Below are 22,921 nucleotides of genomic sequence, written 5' to 3'. Positions count from 1 at the left end.
AGGGAGGGAAACTCACAATCTTCCTCCTGCACTTTGAATTTATTGAGTATTTAACTCAGTATTAAAGCAGCTGTAAATTAATAAGGCATATTGACAATGTATCACACCGGGGATAGGGGTTGTTTTAAAGGTCTCTTATAATGCTATATTTGAACAATATATTGTAGAGCCATATCTATACAAAACATGTATGAAGTGTTTTGCTCAAAATAGCAAACAGATCCCCCATTGTAGCATGCCTCATACCCCTCTATTTCAGCCCTGTTCCTGAAGTGCTGATTCTGTGACTGTAGCTTTAAATTAACTAGCTGCTGCTGGCCACGCCCCTTTGGAGCTGCTGCTGGCCACGCCCCTTTGGAGCTGCTGCTGGCCACGCCCCGTTGGAGCTGCTGCTGGCCACGCCCCTTTGGAGCGTCATGATCTCTCCTCTGAAGAGAGTTTTGTACCGGGAGAAACTCAGCTAAACGCTGCCGTGATTAAACGCCATATTCTGTTCCAAACCACATCCAGCATTATTTCTGAAACTCTTCTCAGTGTTTACCACTAGAACAGAGACATTATATGTATTATATAAACAACAACTCTAAGTCCCTCCTGCTGACATCCTGCTGAACACACAGACACACAGAAGGTCGTAGAGGGGTTTCAGCTCGCCGACTGTATATAGGGGACGGTAGGTTGGGACGTGTCACGTGGGCGGGACTTTGCCAGGAGTTCAATGTAAAGCCAGCCCACATTTAGGTTATGACGTCATAACCGAAGCAAATCTGGATCAGCTCGTTTGTACCCCCGTTTTTAGAGATGTGGGTAAGGAGGAAAAGAGAGAGGGTTGTATTTTCTGAGACTTTGTGAGTCTCCTCACACACCGGGACACATATTTATGTATAGAAGACATCAAAAAGTGCATTTTGCACAATAGGGGACCTTTAAGAGATGAGCCAGAACGCACAGCGGTTCCCATTCCTTATTGGCTACAAAAGCACGACTATGATATGCACAGTTATGGCTCATTTTGAAGGATATGCAAGTGCTGTTGATAAACTCTCTTTAGCCAGAATCGGCACAACAGTCAAGTCAGTAAATGTCTTGTCACCGTAGTGCAATTGCCTTCGTTTAAGTAAACTGGTAAGGTAATCGTCTTAAAGTACCGCCAGGTCGATATAGCTAAACGTTTTCACCTAACTTTTAGGGTTAGGTTTTAAAACCAACTTTTAACCTTTTTGTTGTATCGACATAACAGTTCCTGATGTTGGATCATCCTCCATCTGTGTTTGCGGCTATAAGTGATCTGTGGCAGAATCAATTTGAAAGATTTTTCGGTACCACTTTACAATAAGAATACCCTTATAAAGGATTCATAAAGTGTTAGAAAGCCCACACGTTGACAGTATAAGCTGATACATTTGTTTGTTGATGTTATAAGTGTCTTTCTTTAATGCTCACGGTGATTTGAGCTGTTACATGCGTACGACGTCATCGGAGCTGCCGTGCCTGTGTGCCGGTGATATGTTTACTTTCAGTTTTGTTTATGACGGTGGATGAGACGACAGTGCTTTTCCTCCCATTCTCCCTCAACATTTTCCTTTGCTGTATTGCTGTCTAGTGCTGTGCGTAAATACATCAAGACCCCAACCACACATGGCTAACATCAAGAACAACGTTTATTAAAGATCTGAACTGGGAAAGTCTGTTCTCCGTGTTCTTTTACCAGGACACACCCATCCACACAGTTTTCATACATCAACACAGGCTCACTATTTGGCAAGATGACATAGCCTTATATCGGCTACCTAGCTTACTTCTTCTTCATCAGCCAGCATCCTTGGTATCTGTTGTTCACTGAGTTGATTCTCCCGACCGATCACAGTTGCCCTGTTTATCTCTTGCCTTATAAAAGCTTTTTAATGATTTTTAAAGTGTTTACAACCTAATTAATAAATGAATAACAAACTATTCGTAAACCCTTTATAAGGGTAGTCTTATTCTAAAGTGGTACCAGTTTTTTTCTTGGTACTCCAAGAGCAGCTGTTGCCACAGTGGCCCAAAACACTTCCATCAGGAGAGACACGCTGCACTTTCAAAAATATCATGCAAAGATAAAAACACAAATGTGCCAAAAGACATGAAGATGAAGAAACATCTTCATCAACTTGACAACACATGCAGCAATTATACAACATCCACCAATTTGAGGAAACGTGCGCAGCGTTTACTAAAAGCTGCAGGAACCAAACGCTGCAAATACAAAAATGCTGGTTGATCAGCTGTAGAGATCAAAACCGTTTTTTTGTGGCAAGCCCTGAACATGCCTATTTCTGCTGGGCATTTTAACATGCATTTTTTTGGAGGCAGACTGAAATTCCATTTGAGGAACTGCAAATTTTGGCTCTTCTGCCTTGGCTTTAGGCACATCATTATTTTTATTTAATCTCAGAATATGGTCGGAAGGACAACTGATACACTGGTTAGTTTAGTATCACTGGTGTCCTGTCCCTAAAGTAAATGTATTTTTGAACTTTAAGCATGAAGTAGTTACATTAATGTTTTTTCTGTCTGTGTCTCCTCAAAGACTTTTCCTATTAACAGCCCAAAAAGTACAGTGTGACTCCCTCCCACACGTTAAGAAAGTAATGGTGTATTACTTTTTTTTAAAAGATATTTTTTGGGGGCTTTTTGCCTTTAATCGGATAGGACAGTGGAGAGTGACAGGAAAGTGGGAGAGAGAGTCGGGGTGGGATCCGGAAAGGACCACGGGTCGGGAATCGAACCCGGGTCGCCGGCGTACAGTGCAGGTGCCCCAGCCAGTTGCGCCACGGCCAGGGCCAGTGATGTATTACTTTTTGCTGTAACGCAGTAATATAACGCATTCTGAAATTTGGGTAATATACAGTGCCCTCCAGAATTATTGGCACCCTTTTAATAAAAATAAGCAAAACAAGATGCAAAAACTGTCTTTATTGTTTTCCTCATAATATTTCATTCAAAATATGAACTAAAATCTAAGTAAAATTATTAAAATAAAATTAAATGTTGACTTTGAATAAATATTTCTCTCCAAAACATGTGTGCCACAATTTTTGGCACCCCTAGAAAATAATTTGATTAATATCTAACTGAAGTGTCATAACGAGTCATAACTTACATTTTTAGGTTCACCTGTTTGATTAGGAACTCTTTAAGAGGTCAACCATGACCTCCCGTTTCACTGGGGTATAAATATGAGGTGACACAGGCCAAAATTCCCATTGTCATTCCTCTCTATGGGAAAGACCAGAGAACACAGCGATGATCTGCGAAAAAAAGTTGTTGAGCTGCACAAATTATGAAATGGATATAAGAAAATCTCGAAACAGTTGAAAATGCCCATTTCCACTATCAGGGCAATAAGTAAGAAGCATCAAGCAACAGGAGAGGTAAAGAATCAACCTGGAAGAGGACGTGTGTGTACATCGACACCACACACCGTGAGGAGGATGGTTTGACTGGCATAAGTATCTCCAAGGATCACAACTGGAGAATTGCAGAAGTCAGTTGAGTGTTGGGGTCAGAAAGTCTCCAAAACGACCATCAGACGCCACCTACATCACCACAAGTTGTTTGGGAGGGTTGCCAGGAAAAAAAACATTGCTTTCAGTTATCAACAAACTAAAGAAAGCTTCCACAGTTTGCCAAACGTAACTGGGACTTTGAATGGGACAGGGTTATATGGTCAGATGAGCCCAAAATAGAGTTTTTTGACAACAAACGTCAAAGGTGGGTTTGGCGTAGGCAGAAAGATAGCCATACAGAAAAGTACCTCATACCCACTGTGGAGTATGGTGGTGGAGCTTTGATGTTGTGGGGGTGTTTTTCTTCCAAGGGCCCTGGACATCTTGTTAGGATACATGCTATCATGGACTCTATCAAATACCAGCAGATATTAAATGAAAACCTAACAGCCTCTGCTCAGAAGCTTAAGATGGGCCATGGTTGGAGCTTCCAGCAGGACAACAATCCGAAGCACACCTCAAAATCTACTCAAAAATGGTTTACTGACCACAGAATAAAGACTTTGCCATGGCCATCACAGTCCCCTGACCTAAATCCCATTGAAAATGTGTGGGAGGAGCTGAAGAGGAGAGTCCACAAGCCAGGGTTTCCGTTAGAACTTCCGGACATTTTGATAACACCACGGTCAAATATTCCATCGTTCCTAATTAGGCTAGTGTAGAAACATTTGAAGTAGACTAGTAGCTTACAAAATGACAATTTGACACACAAAAATAATTTAACACATTTATTGGCCTTACTTTCAAATAATTACGTGAACACTTATTGCGCAAACGACCCCGTGCGTTATTTGCACGAGGTGCCCGAGTTAATTTTAAGAGACGTATCTGATGAACCAATCATCCTTCCATATATATCAAACAAATAAAAAATAAATACAAATATTTCTATTTAGTTTAATAAACTAATCCCCCTTACCCACATACAATTAAGACTCTTAACAGCCCAACAATAGGCTACACGTAAGTTATATCAACGGTCTTGACGTGCACCTGATATGGTGCGGTTTAAGTAACATTTTAAATTAATAGGCATGAGGCCATCAAATTATTCATAGGCCTACACTGCCTCGTAGCCTATAATTACACTACTTTTTACGGTTTTTGGCAGTGTTGAAATTGGCAGCTGCCGACATGAAATCGAAAGTTTGTAATGTCTCTCCACAACTTGCGATGCGCATAAGGCGCGTAACTTTGTTCTCTGAGAGGCGACTTCGCTGCTTGGTCTTGATCCGGTTCTGCAGCGAAAAACCCCTCTCTGCGGGAACACTTGAGACTGGGATCACACAGGCTATTTTGGCGAGCTTGGCCCACTCTGGATAGATTTCGATGAAATCCCGAATGAGGACTTCACAGGCTGTGGCGAATTGCAATCCCCCATAGCCACGGAGCGCTGTCATCACAGCGAGGGCATCTCGTCGCAGGGCAATGGCATTCCGATGTATTTGTAGGCCTGTTAGGTTAAATTATTTTATTCTAATAGGCTACTGTGTTACTACATTAGACTTAGCCTAAATGGTAGTATTATTCTGAAAATCAAATTGAGTTAGATAGAGGGATTATTAGTCAATTTCAAACGGACACTTTGACCGGTGAGATTTCATTTTCTCGGACATTTATTTTTTTTCCCGGCCAATGTCCGGTAATTACCGGACAACGGAATGTCTGCCACAAGCGTCAACCTCGGAATCTGAAGGATCTGGAGACATTCTGTATGGAAGAATGATCTCAGATCCCGTGCCATGTGTCCACCAACCTCATCAGGCATTAGAGAAGGAGACTCAGAGCTGTACTCCTGAAGGAGGCTGCACAAAATATTACATGAAGGGGTTACAACACATTTTAACCCGAAATGAGGTGGTGTTTTGTTTCTAAGTATTCACAACAACGCAAGACATTCCGACGGCAGATAAATAATTGTGCCGGTAAGATAGTAACTCAGTAAGCCTGTTTACTATTGGTTAAGAGGGCTGCAAAAACAGATTCACAATGCAGAGCTGCAGGCTCGGATAAAAGAAAAGAAAAAAGACAGGAGTGCGCGCAGGCCAAAGCAACAGAAGGTAACGTTCTCTGGGTCTGCTGCTTGAACACCGAGAAGTTCAGAGACTCGTGGCAGAGTGTTGAAGGTGTGAGCCTCCATCAAATGTGGAATCGCCGTCTTTTAGAAAGCTTTTCAGCCAAATCCCCGTTAACACACCAATGACAAGGTGAGCTAACGTTGCCCTAGAGACTCGTTCATATACAGCAGGTTACAGGGCCGTGCAGAGGTTCCACTTGTTCCAATATATGTTGCCAGGGGTACGACAATGTGTGGTGCACCAGGCAAGAGTGGCAGTTGTGGAGTTAGTGCCGACTGTGTATTTGAGTTTAAGACAGTCCATCCATCCATCTTCTCCCGCTTTTCCGTCAGGCTCGCGGAGGTAACAGCTCCAGCAGAGAGCCCCAAACTTCTCTTTCCCTGGCCACATCAACCAGCTCTGACTGGGTGATTCACGACCGGAAACCGCATTGTTCCTCCTCAATCTGAGGTCCAACAATCGGCCGGACCCTCCTTTCCAGCACCTTAGAGTAAACTTTCCCGGGGAGGCTGAGTAATGTGATGCCTCTGTAATTGGCACACACCCTCTGATCCCCCTTTTTTAAAGAGAGGAACCACCACCCCGGTCTGCCACTCCTTTGGTACTGTTTCCGACTTCCACGCAATGTTGATGAGACGTGTCAACCATGACAGTCCCTCAACACCCAGAGCCTTCAGCATTTCTGGGCGGATCTCATCCACCCCTGGGGCTTTGCCACTGTGGAGCTGTTTAACTACCTCAGTGACTTCCCCCCGTGAGATTGGAGTTGATCCCCCTTTCATACTCCAGCTCCACCTCTAACATAGAGGGCGGTGTTGTCGGATTCAGGAGTTCCTCAAAGTGTTCCTTCCACCGCCCTAACACACTATCAGTTGAGGTCAACAGCGTTCCATCCTTACTGTACACAGCTTGGATGGTACCCTGCTTCCCCCTCCTGAGGTGTCAGACGGTTTTCCAGAACAACTTTGGTGCCGACCGAAAGTCCTTCTCCATGGCTTCTCCGAACTTCTCCCACACCCGCTGCTTTGCCTCGGCCACAGCTGAGGCTGCTTCCCTTCGGGCCTGTTGATACCTTGCAACTGCGTCAGGAGTACCCAGGGATAACATATCCCGAAAGGCCTCCTTCTTCAGTCGGACGGCTTCCCTGACCACCGGTGTCCACCAGGAGGTTCGAGGGTTACCGCCCCTTGAGGCACCTAAGACCTTGAGACCATAGCTCCCCGCCGCAGCTTCGGTAATGGAGGCTTTGAACACCGCCCACTCTGGTTCAATGTCCCCAGCCTCCACAGGGATGCCTGAAAAGCTCCGCCGGAGGTGTGAGTTGAAGGCCTCCTGGACTTGGGATTCCTCCAGACGTTCCCAGTTCACCTGCACTACACGTTTGGGCTTACCAGGTCTGTCCAGAGGCTTCCCCCGCCACTCGACCCAACTCACCACCAAATGGTGATCAGTTGACAACTCCACCCCTCTCTTCACCCGAGTGTCCAAAACATACGGCCTCAGGTCCGATGATACGATAAGAAAAACGATCATGGACCTTCTGCCTAGGGTGCTCTGGTACCATGTAGACTTATGAGCATCCTTATGTTCGAACATGGTGTTTGTTATGGCCAATCCATGACTAGCACAGAAGTCCAGTAACAAACCACCACTCCGGTTCAGATCAGTGGGGCCGTTCCTCCCAATCACGCCCCTCCAAGTGTCTCCATCATTGCCCACGTGTGCGTTGAAGTCTCCCAGCAAGACTAAGGAGTCCCCTTCAGGAGCCCCATGCAGGACTTCTTTCAGGGTTTCCAAGAAGGCTGAATACTCTGAACTGCTGTTTGGTGCATAAGCACACACAACAGTCAGAGTTTTCCCCCCCATGACCCGCAGGCGTAGGGAGGCGACCCTCTCGTCCACTGGGGTAAACTCCAACAAAGCGGCACTGACCCGGGGGCTTGTGAGTATCCCCACACCCGCTCGGCGCCTCACACCTTGGGCAACTCCAGAGAAGAATAGAGTCCAACACTTATCCAGAAGTAAGGTTCTAGAGCCGACGCTGTGCGTAGAGGTGAGCCCCACCAGATCCAACTGGTAACGCTCCGCCTCCCGCACAAGCTCCGGCTCCTTTCCCCCCAGAGAGGTGACATTCCACATCCCCAAAGCCAGCTTCTGTCGCCTGAGTCTGGTCCGTCGAGACCCTCTGCTTTCACTGCCACCCTTCTGGCAGCGCACCCGACCCCATCGCTGTTTCTCGTAGGTGGTGGGCCCGCGGGACGGGGAAGCGGAGGTGTTGCCCACATTGCTTTTTCGGGCTGTGCCCGGCCGGGCTCCATGGCAAGCCCGGCCACAACACGCTCACCGACGAGTCCTCCTTCTGGGCCTGGCTCCAGAAGGGGACCCCGGGCTTCATCCGGGCCGGGTATCCTCGCTTTCATGTGTGTTTTTCATGAGGTCTTTTGAACCAATCTTAGTCTGGCCCCTTACCTGAGACCAATTTGCCATGGGAGACCCTACCAGGAACACAAGGTTCCAGACAACACAGCCCCTTGGTTCATCGGGGCACACAAACCTCTCCACCAAGATAAGGTGCTGGTTCTCGGAAAGGTTTAAGACAGTGTGTGTCTTAAAGTTATATTAACACAATACATATTGAAACACCACTAACATGTTATAACACACAGAGACGTCATGTTACCGGTATCACATATTATTCAGCTCAGTTAAACAGAGCATGAGTTTAATCTCTAGCTCTTTTCCTAATTTTCAGCATGTACTGCCTGATAGATAGATAGATAGATAGATAGATAGATAGATAGCTTTAATTAATGAGCTGCAATAAACTACATTTTAGCATTTAAAGCCAAACTTTTGCGGTTATTTTTGGTGAAAGTAACTCAAAGTGACGCAAATGTAGTGTAACGCATTACAGTTCAGAGACAGTAATAATGTAATGTAACTTATTACTTTATTATATAATATTTATATTTTTATATTTTATATTTATTATAATTTTGGAAGGAACTTGCCCAACAGTGGTGACTAAGCGTCTCCCTGTTTCCTCTTTTCTACCCTACTACCCTCCTCCTCTACGTCACCATGGATCTGCTGTCCCCCTCCTCTCACTCCTCCTTTCCTTCTCCTCTTCAGAGATCTGCAAATGTGTTGTGTGTGACAGAATAGAGTGGTGATGTATTTAACGCCGTAGAACAAAACGTGATCAGTCTCTTAAATGTGTGTCAACCACAGACCTTATTTCCAGCTATTTTCCAAAATCCTAAGGAGAAATCCCACTGACTCTGAAAAGAGGGAACCGGATGTGGTAAAATGCTAATTACCTCCGGGTTATAGGACTCGTTCCTGCACCACTCTATAGACTTTCTCTCTCTCCCATCATGTACTCATGCATCACCTGTCCTGACCACTGTTACCCTGAAACACTACCAGGCCTCCAGAAGTGATTCAGGATGAATAAACCGTCTATCATATGACCGATTCTCTGCAGGCACACAGGAAGTCACTAAGCCTGTCCAAGCCCAGCTGTGGGCTTTTAAATAAATTGCAGAGCTGACATTTAGCAAACTATCACTAATATGGCGCTGTCTGTAGGCCACAGAAGACCAGTAAGTCTTTACACGAGGATCAGACAGCAGTTGTTGCATTTGTTTCACTTCATTAGGTTCAAATGGTGAGCAAAGAAAACATAAATCAAAAGTCTTTGTCCCCAGAAGCACTCTGTACGTCAACAACACAGTGTTGGTGTCTTAATTATTTTCCTTGATTCAAGTCTCACAAGAATTAACTCAATTTGTACCCCAGATGTTCTTTCCTTTTTTCCACTAGAGGGCAATGTTTATGTTTGTCTGTTTGCTTGCCTTACCAACAGCAGAGGAGTTTGGTCCCAAATGCATCCACCATACTAATTCATGCTGATGGAGGGTGGACCTCAAAGTATACATCAAAAAGTCAGAAAGCATGCAGAAGAAAAAACGATTTCTGGACAGTTTGCCCATAAGGCATGGCTCAGGGCTAATTGTCACACATCTGTAAAAAATGTTTTTGAACAGTTGTAAACCAGCTCATACACCTCACAAAGGGAAAAAAGAATGCTTGAATTTTGGAAGTCTGTCTTTTTTAATTATGACTGGATTTGGCAGTTTGATTGATTGAATTTGATCTGAAGGTGTCATTGTTATGACATTTGTAGACATCCTCTATACACACTGCGGAAACAGATCACTCTAGTGACCGTGATGCTGAAGAAGAAATCTCTGTAAGATGGCCTTCCTTCTGCATGAAGTGAAATACTCGGCCAATAAATTCGATTCAAAGTACCACATGAAGTGTAAGCCTGTGAGAAGAAGTGCTTAATAACACGATGGATAGCAGAACATTGGAAAAGTACTAGTTTTAACTTTATTTGACAAAGTACATCTTTAAATAAGTACAAATGATAACCCGTGACCTAAGAGAGCCTAATGTTTTTACTCTACTACTGATATATGTGTAGTGATTATATAATGTGTCACACTTTAGTGGCCCTGCCCTGAAACTGACATCACATCACAGGCAGAAAAAGAACTAATTATTACTAATACTTATTGTTCCTGCTTTCCAGATTTTCTAAATTGTTTTTGTCTCTACTATTATGCTCAAATGGTTTGAAAAATGTACATAATGAAAACTGATTTTTTTTTAAACGGATAACTAAAAAACATGAGACCGCCAAGATAATTGTATTTCATAGAAAAACTACCTTAAAAATAAAGTAGTATGATTTACACGCAGACACACTTGAATATGCTTTAAGAAAAAAAAAACTTTAAAAAAAACTGCTTACATCACAGCTCTCCATAGGGTCTCATTTGTCTTGTCACAAAAACTGTTAGCAGCTCATTCCTTAAATCAGAAGCCTCAGATTGTTTATAAGTGGAAAAATGAACGGTCTGTTTCAAGCTGGTTATGTAAATAGGTTTTTTTTCTCTACTAAGATTTGTTAGAAAACGTTTTCAACTTTAATTGACTGAATTTATTTGAAAAGTGGTGTTATTGACACATGAATACTGTGTAATATACAGTATTTTTACATATATACATACATATATTTAAGAAGTACAACATAAGTCAAGCACAAGTTTAATGTGTGGACCATATTACGTTTTTTTAATTAGCCGAGGGCCAATTAAAAATGGACAATGGTGCCTTCTTATGAATGAGGATACAGAGGGACAGGCCTCAGGTCATCGAGCAGTTTGTTCCAGAGCAGCAGAACAACTAAAAGCTCCTTCACCAGATCGAGATCTTACTGTAAACAGTTACATCAAGAGGTATACAAAAACAATAATCTGTATTTTACTGTGAGCCAAAGAAGTGTTTAGAGTGGTCGAGTCATTGGCTTGTCTATGTGAGGATGTTTGATTGGGATCAGCTGGTTTTTGTTTCCTCTGATATGGAACCTTTGACCTGTAACGTGTACATAAACAGAAATACATTTCCTTATTGTGGTTGAACTGTGGCCACAGTCGAACCGTGTGTATCTTAATGCTACGCTATGTTTTGTACTTTTCAAGAGATTTACAAAGAAAAGAACACATTTTACAAATCTAATATATTCCTTTCTTTCTTATTGTTTTGTGTGTGTGTGCTCTCAGTGGTTTCAGCAAAGCCTCAGTCTCCAAAGCTGCCAAACCGTCCCTCCAGACTCAGCTCCTTCGTCGAGGTGACTGCAGATGGCCTGAGCAGCGAAACCAAAAAAACCGGCAAACGCACCGGACACCTCGAGCTGCAGTGGAACGAAGACCTCACCCTGTGAGAACACACACAGACAAACACACTGACATTCATACAATCCTGTTCTTTTATTGCTTTTAAACTTACTCAAACTATTTTGCATTCCTCCCTCTCTGTTGTGTACTTGATAAAAAGGTTCTAAATAAGAAATATTCCCCCCAGTAGAGGTGCTTTATTTTGAAAATTCGGTTGGATTTGCTAAGTTTTTTAAATTGAAGCAAATAAAAAAAGAAATACCAAGGGGGTAAACAGTTTTGAAGTATTTGTTGTACTTTTGATGATGTGTGTTAGTGTGTTAGAACACAGTAGATTATGTGTGTGTTGCTGTGTGTTCCGCAGTAATGTGACGCCTCAGAGTCGTCTGGACCTGAAGCTGTGGAGCTGCCACACCCTGAGGAAGGAGCTCCTAGGCAGCGCCACCATCGACCTGCTGGACACGCTGCGCACACACCACGGCAAGAGTAAGGACACACAGAAAACTTAAAAATATTCTGATGACTTTTCTCAATAGGGTTTAAAACTGCATAACCTTTGCTAATTATGTTAATAAACTGGAACAAAAACATGAGACAAGTATGAATTTGCAGCCATATTATTCATACAGAGAATAAGATTAGAAAGAAGAGTATGTAGAGAACAGGAGAAGAGAAAGCGTGTCCCCGTGTGAAAGTGTTCCATTTTTGTATTTCCTTTAAAAGTATTTTATTTCATTTTTTAAATATGAAATAAAATGAATAAAGACAAGCATATAGTTTTTAAGCCTTTATTACAGACGTGACGATACAAACTATTCCAGTGCCTCTTGACATGTAAGACACAAAATTAATATTGATACGATTATATTTCGTCCATTGTAGCCATAGCTAAATCTGTTCACAATCTCTATACCTGCTCTTCTCCAAATTAGACTTCTGTGTTTGTTTGGTTGCTCAAAATCTTTCTACATTTATCTCCAGGTCCACAACATTCTGATATATAGTAAGGTATGATATAACAGTAAGGTTTAATCTGTTCCATAAAACAAATTGGAATTTTTAAGTGTAAAAGTCAATTAATTTATCAACAGCAGTTTAAATCTGGCTTCCTTTACTATAGTGGCATCTTCATGTGATAGCCAGGTGACCACCAGAAGTTGGTACCACTTTACAACAGGACTACCCTTATAAAAGGTTTATAATTGAGTATTAATTAGGTTGTAAACATTTATTAATCATTAGGAACCATTTATAAACCACTTCTAACATAGTTTTCATACATCAACACAGGCTCACTATTTGGCAATATGACTAAGCCTTATAGTGGTTACCTAGCTTACTTCGTGTTCTTCATCAGCCAGCATCCGTGGTATCTGTTGTTCATTCGAGGGGGGGGGGGGGGGGATCAACTCAGTGGACAACAGATACCAAGGATGCTGGCTGATGAAGAACACGAAGTAAGCTAGGTAGCCGATATAAGGCTTAGCAGTACAAATTAATGTGGGCTCACTATTTGGCAAGCAACCGGTCACAGTTGCCCTATTTATCTCATGTCTTATAAAAGCTTATTAGTGATTTATAAGGTGTTCACAACCTAATTAATAAATGAATTACAAACTATTCGTAAACCATTTATAAGGGTAGTCTTATTGTAAAGTGGTTCCCAAATAGCGTTTAATGGCTTAATAGCGGTTATGTGATTATGTGTTAATGAGGATTACTTAAACACTTCACAATGAAATCTGACTGGCCTTTAATGGATAATGAGAAACCAATAGCAAAAGATACACAGGATATGTTCTGCATTACCACTGCATTCCTGAACCACATTCAAAGCCTTTGAGTCTGAGGTGTAATAGGTCTGCTCCATTTCCGTTTTCAGGACTCTAAACGTATTTCTCTGTTGCTGCTTATAAGCTGTGAGGTTGAATTATATCACAGTGACTGTGTTCTGGTCAGCCTGACTGTGATCTAAATGAATCATTTGATAATGTTCTTCAGGAGAATTGCCTCAATTGTGCTTAGCTTCATCACGCTAACATGGCTCATTCAGGTTTTCTCTGGTGTTTCCTTGAAATGGTGACTGACTTGCTTTTCTTACTGGCATCACTGACTTTCTGTTTAACCGTTTGTTGGAGCAGCTGCAGCAGTATGTCGTGGTGCCCTTACTGGTCGATTTCTCAACCTGCCAGGAGTGAATTTCCCTTAATTTGCTATCTACTCTTAACATCTGTGTATATAAAAAACAGTTACAACATTAACACTTGGCAATTTTGATAATATGAGAGGCTAAATCTGGCTAGGCATAAAGTGGTGCAGGAATGAGTCCTAAATCCCGGAAGTGAGTTAGCATTTTACCACTTCTGGTTCCCTCGTCCCAGAGTCAGTGGAGATTTTTGAAGAGTTTACGTGTCTGAAAAACGATGGTTGTTAACAAGTGGCTGAATAGGACTACAGAAGCTGTACGCTATTACACCGAACACGTAAACTCTCCCGCTAAGTTTGTTTGTCCCTGTTCTGCTTGAAAGCAAGTACCTGCACTCTTTCAAACGAATAAAACAAACTCTTCAACTTGTATAATTTTGAATCTGTATTTTTGTCCGTTGAAAGGATCTTAAGTTGGCGTGAAGTCGTGCGACCCTGCTGTATTCCTCTGTAGTTCCTTTATAGCATAACGTTAGCATTTTGCTTCCGGCGATTAGATTTATAATTTGAAATGATAAAAGTAGGGCAGACATGTGGAGATCATCCGGCTGAACCAAACGTGCATTTATCAAACAGGTTTGTTTTCCACAGATCTTATTTTTTACAATATTCCAGAATCCTATGGAGAAATCACATTGCTCTTTTCTCGAGGGAACACATGCAGCTTACTTCCGGGTCGACCTACAGAAATACATCATCCCTGCACCATTCTATTCAGGACCATATTCAGCACTTTCTGTTCCTGTGCTATTGAACAAGTTAGTCAGTAGCCACCTGGAGAAATGGCCCTTCCTGCTGCAGAACCTGCTTCCGAACCCACTGAAGTTAAGCCCAACATTCATAAAGATCAAATGGTTCAGCTCTGTTGTGTAATCTGACTCCTCTTCTGTTACCAGCGTCGCAGAACCACTGTGGGTTCACACATTAGTAGCAGTAACAGAGGATGTCAGATTTCCTAATTTCCATCTCCACTCACCCATTCTCCCCTTCCTCACCACCTTCCTCCTCCTCCACCATCTCAACCACTCATCCTCTCCCTCTGTTCTCCTCCCCCCTCTAGTGGAGAATGTCCAGCTGAGTCTGGTGCTGCAGACGGAGAACAAAGGCTCGGTTGTAGTGGGAGGCGAGCTCAACGTCTGTCTGGACGGCATGGCTGTTGATCTTGGCACGTTGCCCAATGGCAGCACGGCAGCAGACAGTGAGTCCCGCCTTTTTACCGCACACGCACACAGTGGAGGTTATAACAGAAATGTAAAGAAAACCTCAAGAAGCCATGTGCACCCATTTCACAATAGAAAGGTTTGAAGCACCACTACAATATTCTCAAAGAAAACACAATTTAATTTAGAAAACTTCACAAAGTGAATGTTATCAATAACAAATTAATACATTGTTTAAAAAACTCTGCAACCTTTGGACTTTTACACAGACGCAGGCCAAAGCTAACATAAGGACCGGCTTCTTGGCAATTTGGGAAGACCAGGATTTAACTTGTCAGCGAAAATATATTAAAGGGAACATGCTCACACTGTTTTCCTACAGAGGTTTAGACAAGCCTTGAGTACAGAATACACAACAGTATTACTCCTCCTCTCACTCTTTCCCTTCCTGATCGCCAACACACAAACACATGCACACACTTGTTCACACACACACGTGTACACACAAGCACACAAACAGAACTTTTCCCAGTCCACACCCACATGGTGTTTGTTGCTGAAATAACGATGTATTGGTGTATTTTGTAAGAAGTGAAATGTGTTGTTATGTTATTTCTTGAGGCTAATTAGTTTATTATGTTATTATAAATTTAAGGAGTTTATAAAATGCATCTATTTATATTTTAAATGTATTTATTTATTTAATAATATTTATTTATTTTTAGGGTCAACTTTAACTTTTGACATGATGAGCTTAAATAATAATAATAAATTATATTTAGAGGCACCTTTCAAAGCACCCAAGCACACCTTACAACTCATAAAATATTCCAAGGAAATTAGCTTCATATTCATTGTAAATCAGATCAATACTCATTGTAGATTGTAATCACATAATCCATAATTCCAATAATGGCAAATGCTTCAGAGCTCACTATATTATGAACTTGCAACAAAAGGCCCTGAGTCTAAATATTGTTTTATTACACCTAAGGGAATAGTGTTCTGAACATTGTTGTACTGTATTCCGTGGCTTTACACACTCCTCTTAAACATCCTGCTGGTGTGTGTTTTCATGTCAGCATCACCTGCAACATGCCCCAAGGTTCAACTCCGGACTAGAACTCTATCTATTGTATATTTAATATTTAACATCACATGCAGGGGATGCAGAGTTCACCCCTGAAATAACTATTACTCTCAGAATGATACTTGTGCATGAAAGGCTGACGGTGTAGCTGCCGTGCCCGTTTTCCACTTCTGTGAGCTGTGGGATGAGCTGAGTGTCATCACTGTTCAGATTCACTGTCCAGGGTGCAGAGACAGCTCGAGGCATCATGGTCACTGGAGAAAGACAAGAATGGGAACCAGAACCAGCCTGTAATGTTTAGAACTTCTATAGGAGAGCCGAATGCTATCAGAATCAGAATTTATTTATTTGTCCCACAACAGGGAAATGTACATTATTACACCTGCAGAAGTAGAGTGCAGATAAAGTAAAGAGAATACACGTGCTTATGAAATTCAATAAAAAAACAAACTATGCACCTGTTATTTATAATAAAAACACAGCAGGTAATAAAACAAATAGCAGCTAAGTACACCATGGTATAAAAAGTAGCAGTATATTGCAGATTTTAAAGAAATTGGTGGAAAAAATGAAGCGTGAATTGCACGAGGGTATATAAGTCTTATATTAACAGGCAGTGTTATTGCACGTCAGGGGTATTGCAGTCTATGTGTATGGGGGTGTACCAGGGGCCCTGATGGTTGTACAGTCTGACCGCTGCTGGGAGAAAGAACCTGCCGTACTGTCCTTTTAACCTTTGAAGATGTGAAGAAACCCGTCTCTCCAGGATTCAAGTCTTCTCTTTTAGTTTTTATTAGCAAAGGCTATGTGTTACTTCTAGATGGACAGAGCCATTATACTCCCCTGTGTTGTGGCATCAGCTGCATAACCCTCTCACTCCTGATGGGTAGTCAGAGAGCATCAGCTGGCCTCGTGTCAGGCTCAACAAATGTCCCTTGGATGGCCCCATGACAACTCAATCCTAGTGACTGCTCTGTTTTAGCATCAGTGTGTGATGGCTGCAGTCACACATAGGAAAGCTAGATCTTTCACACACTGAAATTAAAGTCTGATTGCTTTGTTGCTATTTCAACCCCTAGATCAGCAGAATGCAGTGATTGCTGTGTGTCTCCATGTGACTATCGGCTGTTATGAATCTTGTATATTATTTATTTAAAATATGTTTTCTGGACCATTCTGATTTGTTGCTGTTTGTCATTTATCTTCGCAAAATGCTTTTACCTGCAGTCCTCAGGTATTAGAAGTAAATAAACCTGTTTGTTGTTTGTTAATGGATCTGTAGCTTTAGTGCAGGGGGTGTCCAAACTACGGCCCGTGGTCCATTTTGAATCGGCCTTCAGCAAATTAAAAAAGTTTAACGTCATATGGCCCACACAGGAAACTTCTGCTTTTTTATGTTGTACTTCTTAAATGTATTAACTTAAATATATAATGCAGTAGTATTCATGTGTTAATAAGCCCACTTTACAAATAAATTCAAAGTTGAACCAAAACGTATTTGCATAACAAGCATTTTTCCCTTTATTATCAGCAATCTGGGGCTTGTGTTGTGAGGGATGAGCTGCCCAAAACATAAATGAAACCCCATAGAGAGATGTGATGTAGGCAGTTTGTTTTCTTAAAGCATTTTCAAGTATCAAGAATAATGTGCCTACATTTGATTGATTTTGCTTACTTAACTTACGAGGCATTATACCTCCCCTCTAGTGAGGGGCCCAGCCCTTCGTAGGTTTTTCTGTATGTGGCCCTCACTGACAAAGGTTTGGACCCCCCTGCTCTAGTGTCTCTGCTGCATTGTGTCCAACTGAGCAATAATCCAGTCTGCACAAGGTTTAGGGTCAGCCTATATGTGTATTTGTTTCTCTTTGCAAGATCTGAGTGTAAGTGGAGACTTTTAACGTTGTTTGAATAGTGTGTCAGAAGCGTACCGACATGCCAAAAGTAACATGTCAAAAATATTGTGAAACTTAAAGTAACTCGATACCAGCGCACAAATATTGACTATCCACAGCTGCACTGTCGCTACCATGTCGGTTTTCATCACGCATTCATTACATTTAAACACTGACATCAGAGACCACTTAATATTACTATTTCCAAACCAATATAAAGTCCTTCCACTGTCCTAAGAGGAAGGATTTCAAACCCTACACACTTAAGGACTGTAGGTCAACAGTACTTTCCTCATCTAGGCACTAGGCTAACATTCTACTTTCCTTTTATGGTGTGGGAGCAAATACTAGGTGTCTCTTTAATAAACATACAGGTATTAAGCTACTCTTAAAATCTCAGTAGAATCCATGCATCCATCTCCACACACACACACACACACACACACACACACACACACACACACACACACACACACACACACACACACACACACACACACACACACACACACACACACACACACAAGGCTTTCATAGAGCGCCTCACAGAGCCTACAGTGTGTTCCGCTGAATGAACACAGCGCCAGCATTAAGGGCCCAGGCCTGGCCCCCGTATGGGCTCTATAAATGTGTTTCTTTGTGGCTGGTCAAATGTGAGGAGAGGTTAACAGGAAGTGTGTTATGAGGCACCGTGTGTGTGCATGCTGTTTGTACCACAAGCAGGGCTGGGAGGGTCACTTAAAAAACGTAATGTAGTTGCATGTTAAAATGTAATCTGAGTATTCAAATATAAAAATAATGTAACCTGATTACTTTCCCCTTACTATTGGATAACCTCAATAGAGGGGTGCGGGGATGACATATTTCTGTAGGCCGACCCAGAAGTAAGCTATATGTGTTCCCTCGACAAAAAAGCAGTGCAATTTCTCGATAGATTCTGGAATATTGTAAAAAATAAGATCTGTGGAAAACAAACCTGTTTGATGAATGCACGTTTTGTTCAGCCGGATAATCTCCACATGTCTGCCCTACTTTTATCATTTTCAAATCATAAATAATCGCCAGAAGAAGGTGGGGGGGGGGGGTAGAACAAAACGTGATCCATCTCTTAAACTTGTGTCAACCACAGACCTTATTTCCAGCTATTTTCCAAAATCCTACGGAGAAATCCCACTGACTCTGAGACGAGGGAACCAGAAGTGGTAAAATGCTAACTCACTTCAGAGTTTTAGGACTCGTTCCTGCACTGCTCTATACCAAAAAAAAACAAACATGCTTCTTCTGTATAACACAAGGCAATCATATGAAAACATAACACAGACACAATCACAAAGTCTCAGTAACTGCATCTATTCATCCTCTTGAACATTAGATACATTCAGATCCTTTACAGAACCACTGAAGGGCTTCCATACATGCTGTCTGGACCTTAATATATAGGATATCTTCTCCAATGGGAGCCCTGACAGCACCCGTCACAACCAATGATGCCTATTTCCCACCAAACCAGCTCCAACTCTAGCTCCGTGTTAAAGCTCTTCTGCTTCTGAACCGGCTCTTCTTTTTACCCCAATTGTGTTTCCACCTCCCAGAGCCCGAGTGGTGATGCGTCATGACACCTCGCCCAAATCCCTCACATCAACAACAACAATGGGAGATTGTATCCAAACGCTGCTCATTTTACTTTTGCTTTGTAAAAACCAAGCCTCTATCTAACGTAAGCGTGACGTATTTGGTTCTTGTCTCTAGACCGACAGTTTTTTGGAGCCAGGTAAACTCGGATTTTCAGCGCCAAGAGTCGGCTCCGCTGCGGTGGGAACAAGAAGAACCGGTGTTATCGGGCTCTAGCTCCGAGCTGGCCCAGGATCCAGTTTGGTGGGAAAGGGTTATGAGTGATGCTTGGGCTGTGAGCCTTTTTTCCAAAACAATGCAATACAGGTTTTTGTGTAAAGCAAGATGAGCTCTGTAAATGTTCGCTCATGTTGACTATATTAATGCAGTTCTTAATATAAAACCAACAGAAAAAATGTAGATCCAGTAAAATATGAATGTATGACCTTTAGTTGTAACAGAATATTCCTAAACACTGGTATTTTACTCAAGAGCAAGATCTGGTACTCTAAGGAGCCTTTTTTGAGTCCCCTAAAAAAGCTACACACACACACACATCAGGCATGCTTTTGTCTAATTTCTTTTTGAGAATTGCGTAATCTAGCCTCAGTGCTTGCAGCGCCATCGCACAATCGACTCCTCAGATCCCGGAGCAGTGTGTTTTATGGGTCTCATGAGTGTAGATACAAGTGTGTGTTTCTGAGCGTGTGTGTTGGTGGCTGTGCATGTACATGTGTTTTGCATTCTGCAGTGTGTGCAGGCATATGTGGGCTGCTTGAATATATAAAGTGCATAAAGGTGGAAGTGTGTTGCCTTCTGCTGGTGTTAAGGAGCTCTGTGTTCTCGCTGTGAACGCACCTCTGTTAGATTGGAAGTTTTACTCATTTCCACTGGCAGCTTTTCTGTCACTTGCACACACACAGACATACACACACACACACACGCACACATAGCGGGTTTAATGGACAAATCCTTGTACTGAAAGATGGTAGGAAACAGAAGCCAGAACTATTTACATTTTGGGAATACTGGAACACTTTGTAAAAGTTCGATTCGTACAAACTTTTCCAAATAGTCAACTTCCTATCCCTCAGAAAAAGAAGCCACATGTACACCGCAGCAATCAGTCTGACTCCCATCATCGTGATCTTCATGCTCGATTTTCTAGGCTGTATGTGCCGAAGAACTGTAGCTTAAGAGTATGAGACTGAATACTGCTAAAGAAACTGCAGGAAGTGGCTGAAAGTACCCGGATGCATATTCTCCGGGTGCGTTCTGGCCGTATCTTTTTCTGCATCTATCACCCAAAATCTACAAAAACACTGCAAAATCCTGTAACATCCTCTATGGTAATGATACTGTGGGAAATGTTGCAATACAATGGAAGAGAAGAAGTTGATCTGTTATTTAATGACATTAAGAGCGAGGTGGAGATCACAAATCCAACCTAAAAAATGATGTTCTTATCTTCAACTGCATCCATCAAAACTGATTTGGATATACCTTTTTTTTTTGTTGCATTTATTAGAAAAAGTTCCAGACAGTGAATCTCGCACAACATGGTACAGATACAATATAATCAAGTTATATATACAAATATGTATATTGTATGATCCAAAAGTGAAATACACTATAGCAATTGTCAATAAAGTGTATAATATATATATATTTTTTTAAAATAGAGTCCCATTAGAGGTTTACAATATGTTCACTTTGCTAGATACCTTTATAACAGGCGACCATTTGTCTAGATACACTTCCATCTTGAGTTGTAGTTTCGCTGTCATATTTTCCATACAGTTTACAGCCTTCAGTCTCTGTGTCCATTGGTCCAAGGTAGGAGGGTGAGGTTTAAGCCAGTTTATAGTAATCATGTTATGGGACAGAACTCTGAGCGTATACATCTTGTCTTTTCCCATTCCCCTTTGATATACCTTTTAACATGATTTATTTATTTAACTTCAATGATTGCAACTTCTTAAATGCAAGAGTTTGCTTCTTTAATGAACTGATTACGTTTGAAAACCTCTCCTTGGGCATTTTTATTTAATCTTCTATTGGCAAAATGATGAATTGATTGATCAAAAGCAGTTAACCGCAGATTAATAGATGGTCAATATAATGAAAGTGTAAATGCGAGGTGTTCCCTTTCATAGCATATTAATCTGTCTCTGTTGTATTTAGTGAACTGGGGTTACACAAATAACCCAACGTTTCCATAGCAGCTGCTGGACTGATATCTATGCTATAGTTTAGCTGCTGAGATGTTTTTGAGATGATAGTCACTAACTATACATTGGAATTGAAACCCCTACATAGACTCACTTATGCGCACAAACCCACACCAGAACAGTAATTAGACCCGAGGCTTTAAGAGGGAGGGGGTTGGGGGGGTTTGAACTCAGTGAGCAGGCTATGACACAATAGTTTCTCTTCTAAACCAATGTTTATTTTTCTGTATATCCATCGGGTATGCACACAAGAAACCCTTTCATAGCCTGTGTGTGTGTCTGAGAGAGAGAGAGAGAGAGAGAGAGAGAGGAAGAGAGAGAGAGAGAGAAATGACCTGTTTGCTTCTCTTCAGATAGCAGGATGTGTGTGTAAATGTGGATAGTGTTTGAGGTTGTGATGCCTGCAGCGGGACTGTGTTCCACATAGGAAGGGGCTGTGTTTGTGTGTGTAAAGGAGAAAGTGAGTGTTAATGAAAAGCATGTTATAGGCCTGTGGTTTTCAGTCACTGTTGGGACTGAGCATAGTCACACATTCCCTCACACCACCAAGATCGTATGCAGACAACACCAGCACACGGCTCTATCCGTACAAGGCTGAATGGCCTTTATTAAACCACTAACTCACTGTATTTATGCCTCGTTTCAGGTCTGCATTGGGTCTATGAAAAGTCTGATGCTTGCTATGAAAATGTACTTATTCTCTACAAGGCTTCAAACAACAGAAGGTGTTGAGAGACACGCTGGTGTTAGGGAAACTCAATTTGTTGCTACGGCATGTTTCTTTTCTTGGCAGAGTGTTTCAGAGTACGAAATACTTCATGCTAATTTGAATAGTCGCATGGGAAGCTGCTGTCGTTCTTTGTCGTCATATTAGAGTTAGAGGCATATTATACTTTTATTACCAAGGTGGCAGCAGATAGATGACAGGAAATGAGAGGAGAGAGAGGCGAGTAATTATTTTCCACAACGTTCTCCGGCAGGAGTCAAGCAAGTGACGTTGAGTTTCATTGAGAACTAACTGCACCATGGTGTTAGGAAAGCTGTTTGGGACACAAAGTGTTAGAGGTCAAAGGTGAACTGATTTTATACATCAAAATCTGGTAACAGATGGGGAGTGCATTGCAAATTGTGAAAATGTTGTTTATATACTAGATAAACACTCAAGGCTTCATTAGCATACTAGCATGCCACACTTGATTCCCAAGATGCATTTTGGGTAATGTAAACATGTTAACTGTCATAGGAGTCCAGTGCAACTCTGTTTCTACTTTGTGTACTTTGCACAGCTGACAGAACGCTCCTCTATGGGGAGCTGTTGTGTAGTTTTAAGCTTCTAATGATGATCAAACGTTTTCTTTG

At 41.9% G+C, this 22,921-nt stretch overlaps 1 protein-coding gene across 1 annotated transcript in view; it reads left to right on the top strand.

The window, feature by feature from the left end:
- wwp2 (WW domain containing E3 ubiquitin protein ligase 2) overlaps nucleotides 1-22,921 on the top strand; it is a 63,944-nt gene that overhangs the window by 2,323 nt on the left and 38,700 nt on the right. Inside the window, 3 exon segments of the mRNA XM_063899934.1 lie at nucleotides 11,260-11,416; nucleotides 11,738-11,859; nucleotides 14,639-14,776. Of these exon segments, the coding sequence (XP_063756004.1) occupies nucleotides 11,260-11,416; nucleotides 11,738-11,859; nucleotides 14,639-14,776 (417 nt within the window).

Source organism: Eleginops maclovinus, chromosome 2 (assembly GCF_036324505.1).
Source record: "Eleginops maclovinus isolate JMC-PN-2008 ecotype Puerto Natales chromosome 2, JC_Emac_rtc_rv5, whole genome shotgun sequence".
Lineage (NCBI taxonomy): Eukaryota > Metazoa > Chordata > Actinopteri > Perciformes > Eleginopidae > Eleginops > Eleginops maclovinus.
The sequence above is the reverse complement of the archived record's forward strand: the minus strand, read 5'-3'. Positions and strand labels throughout refer to the sequence as shown.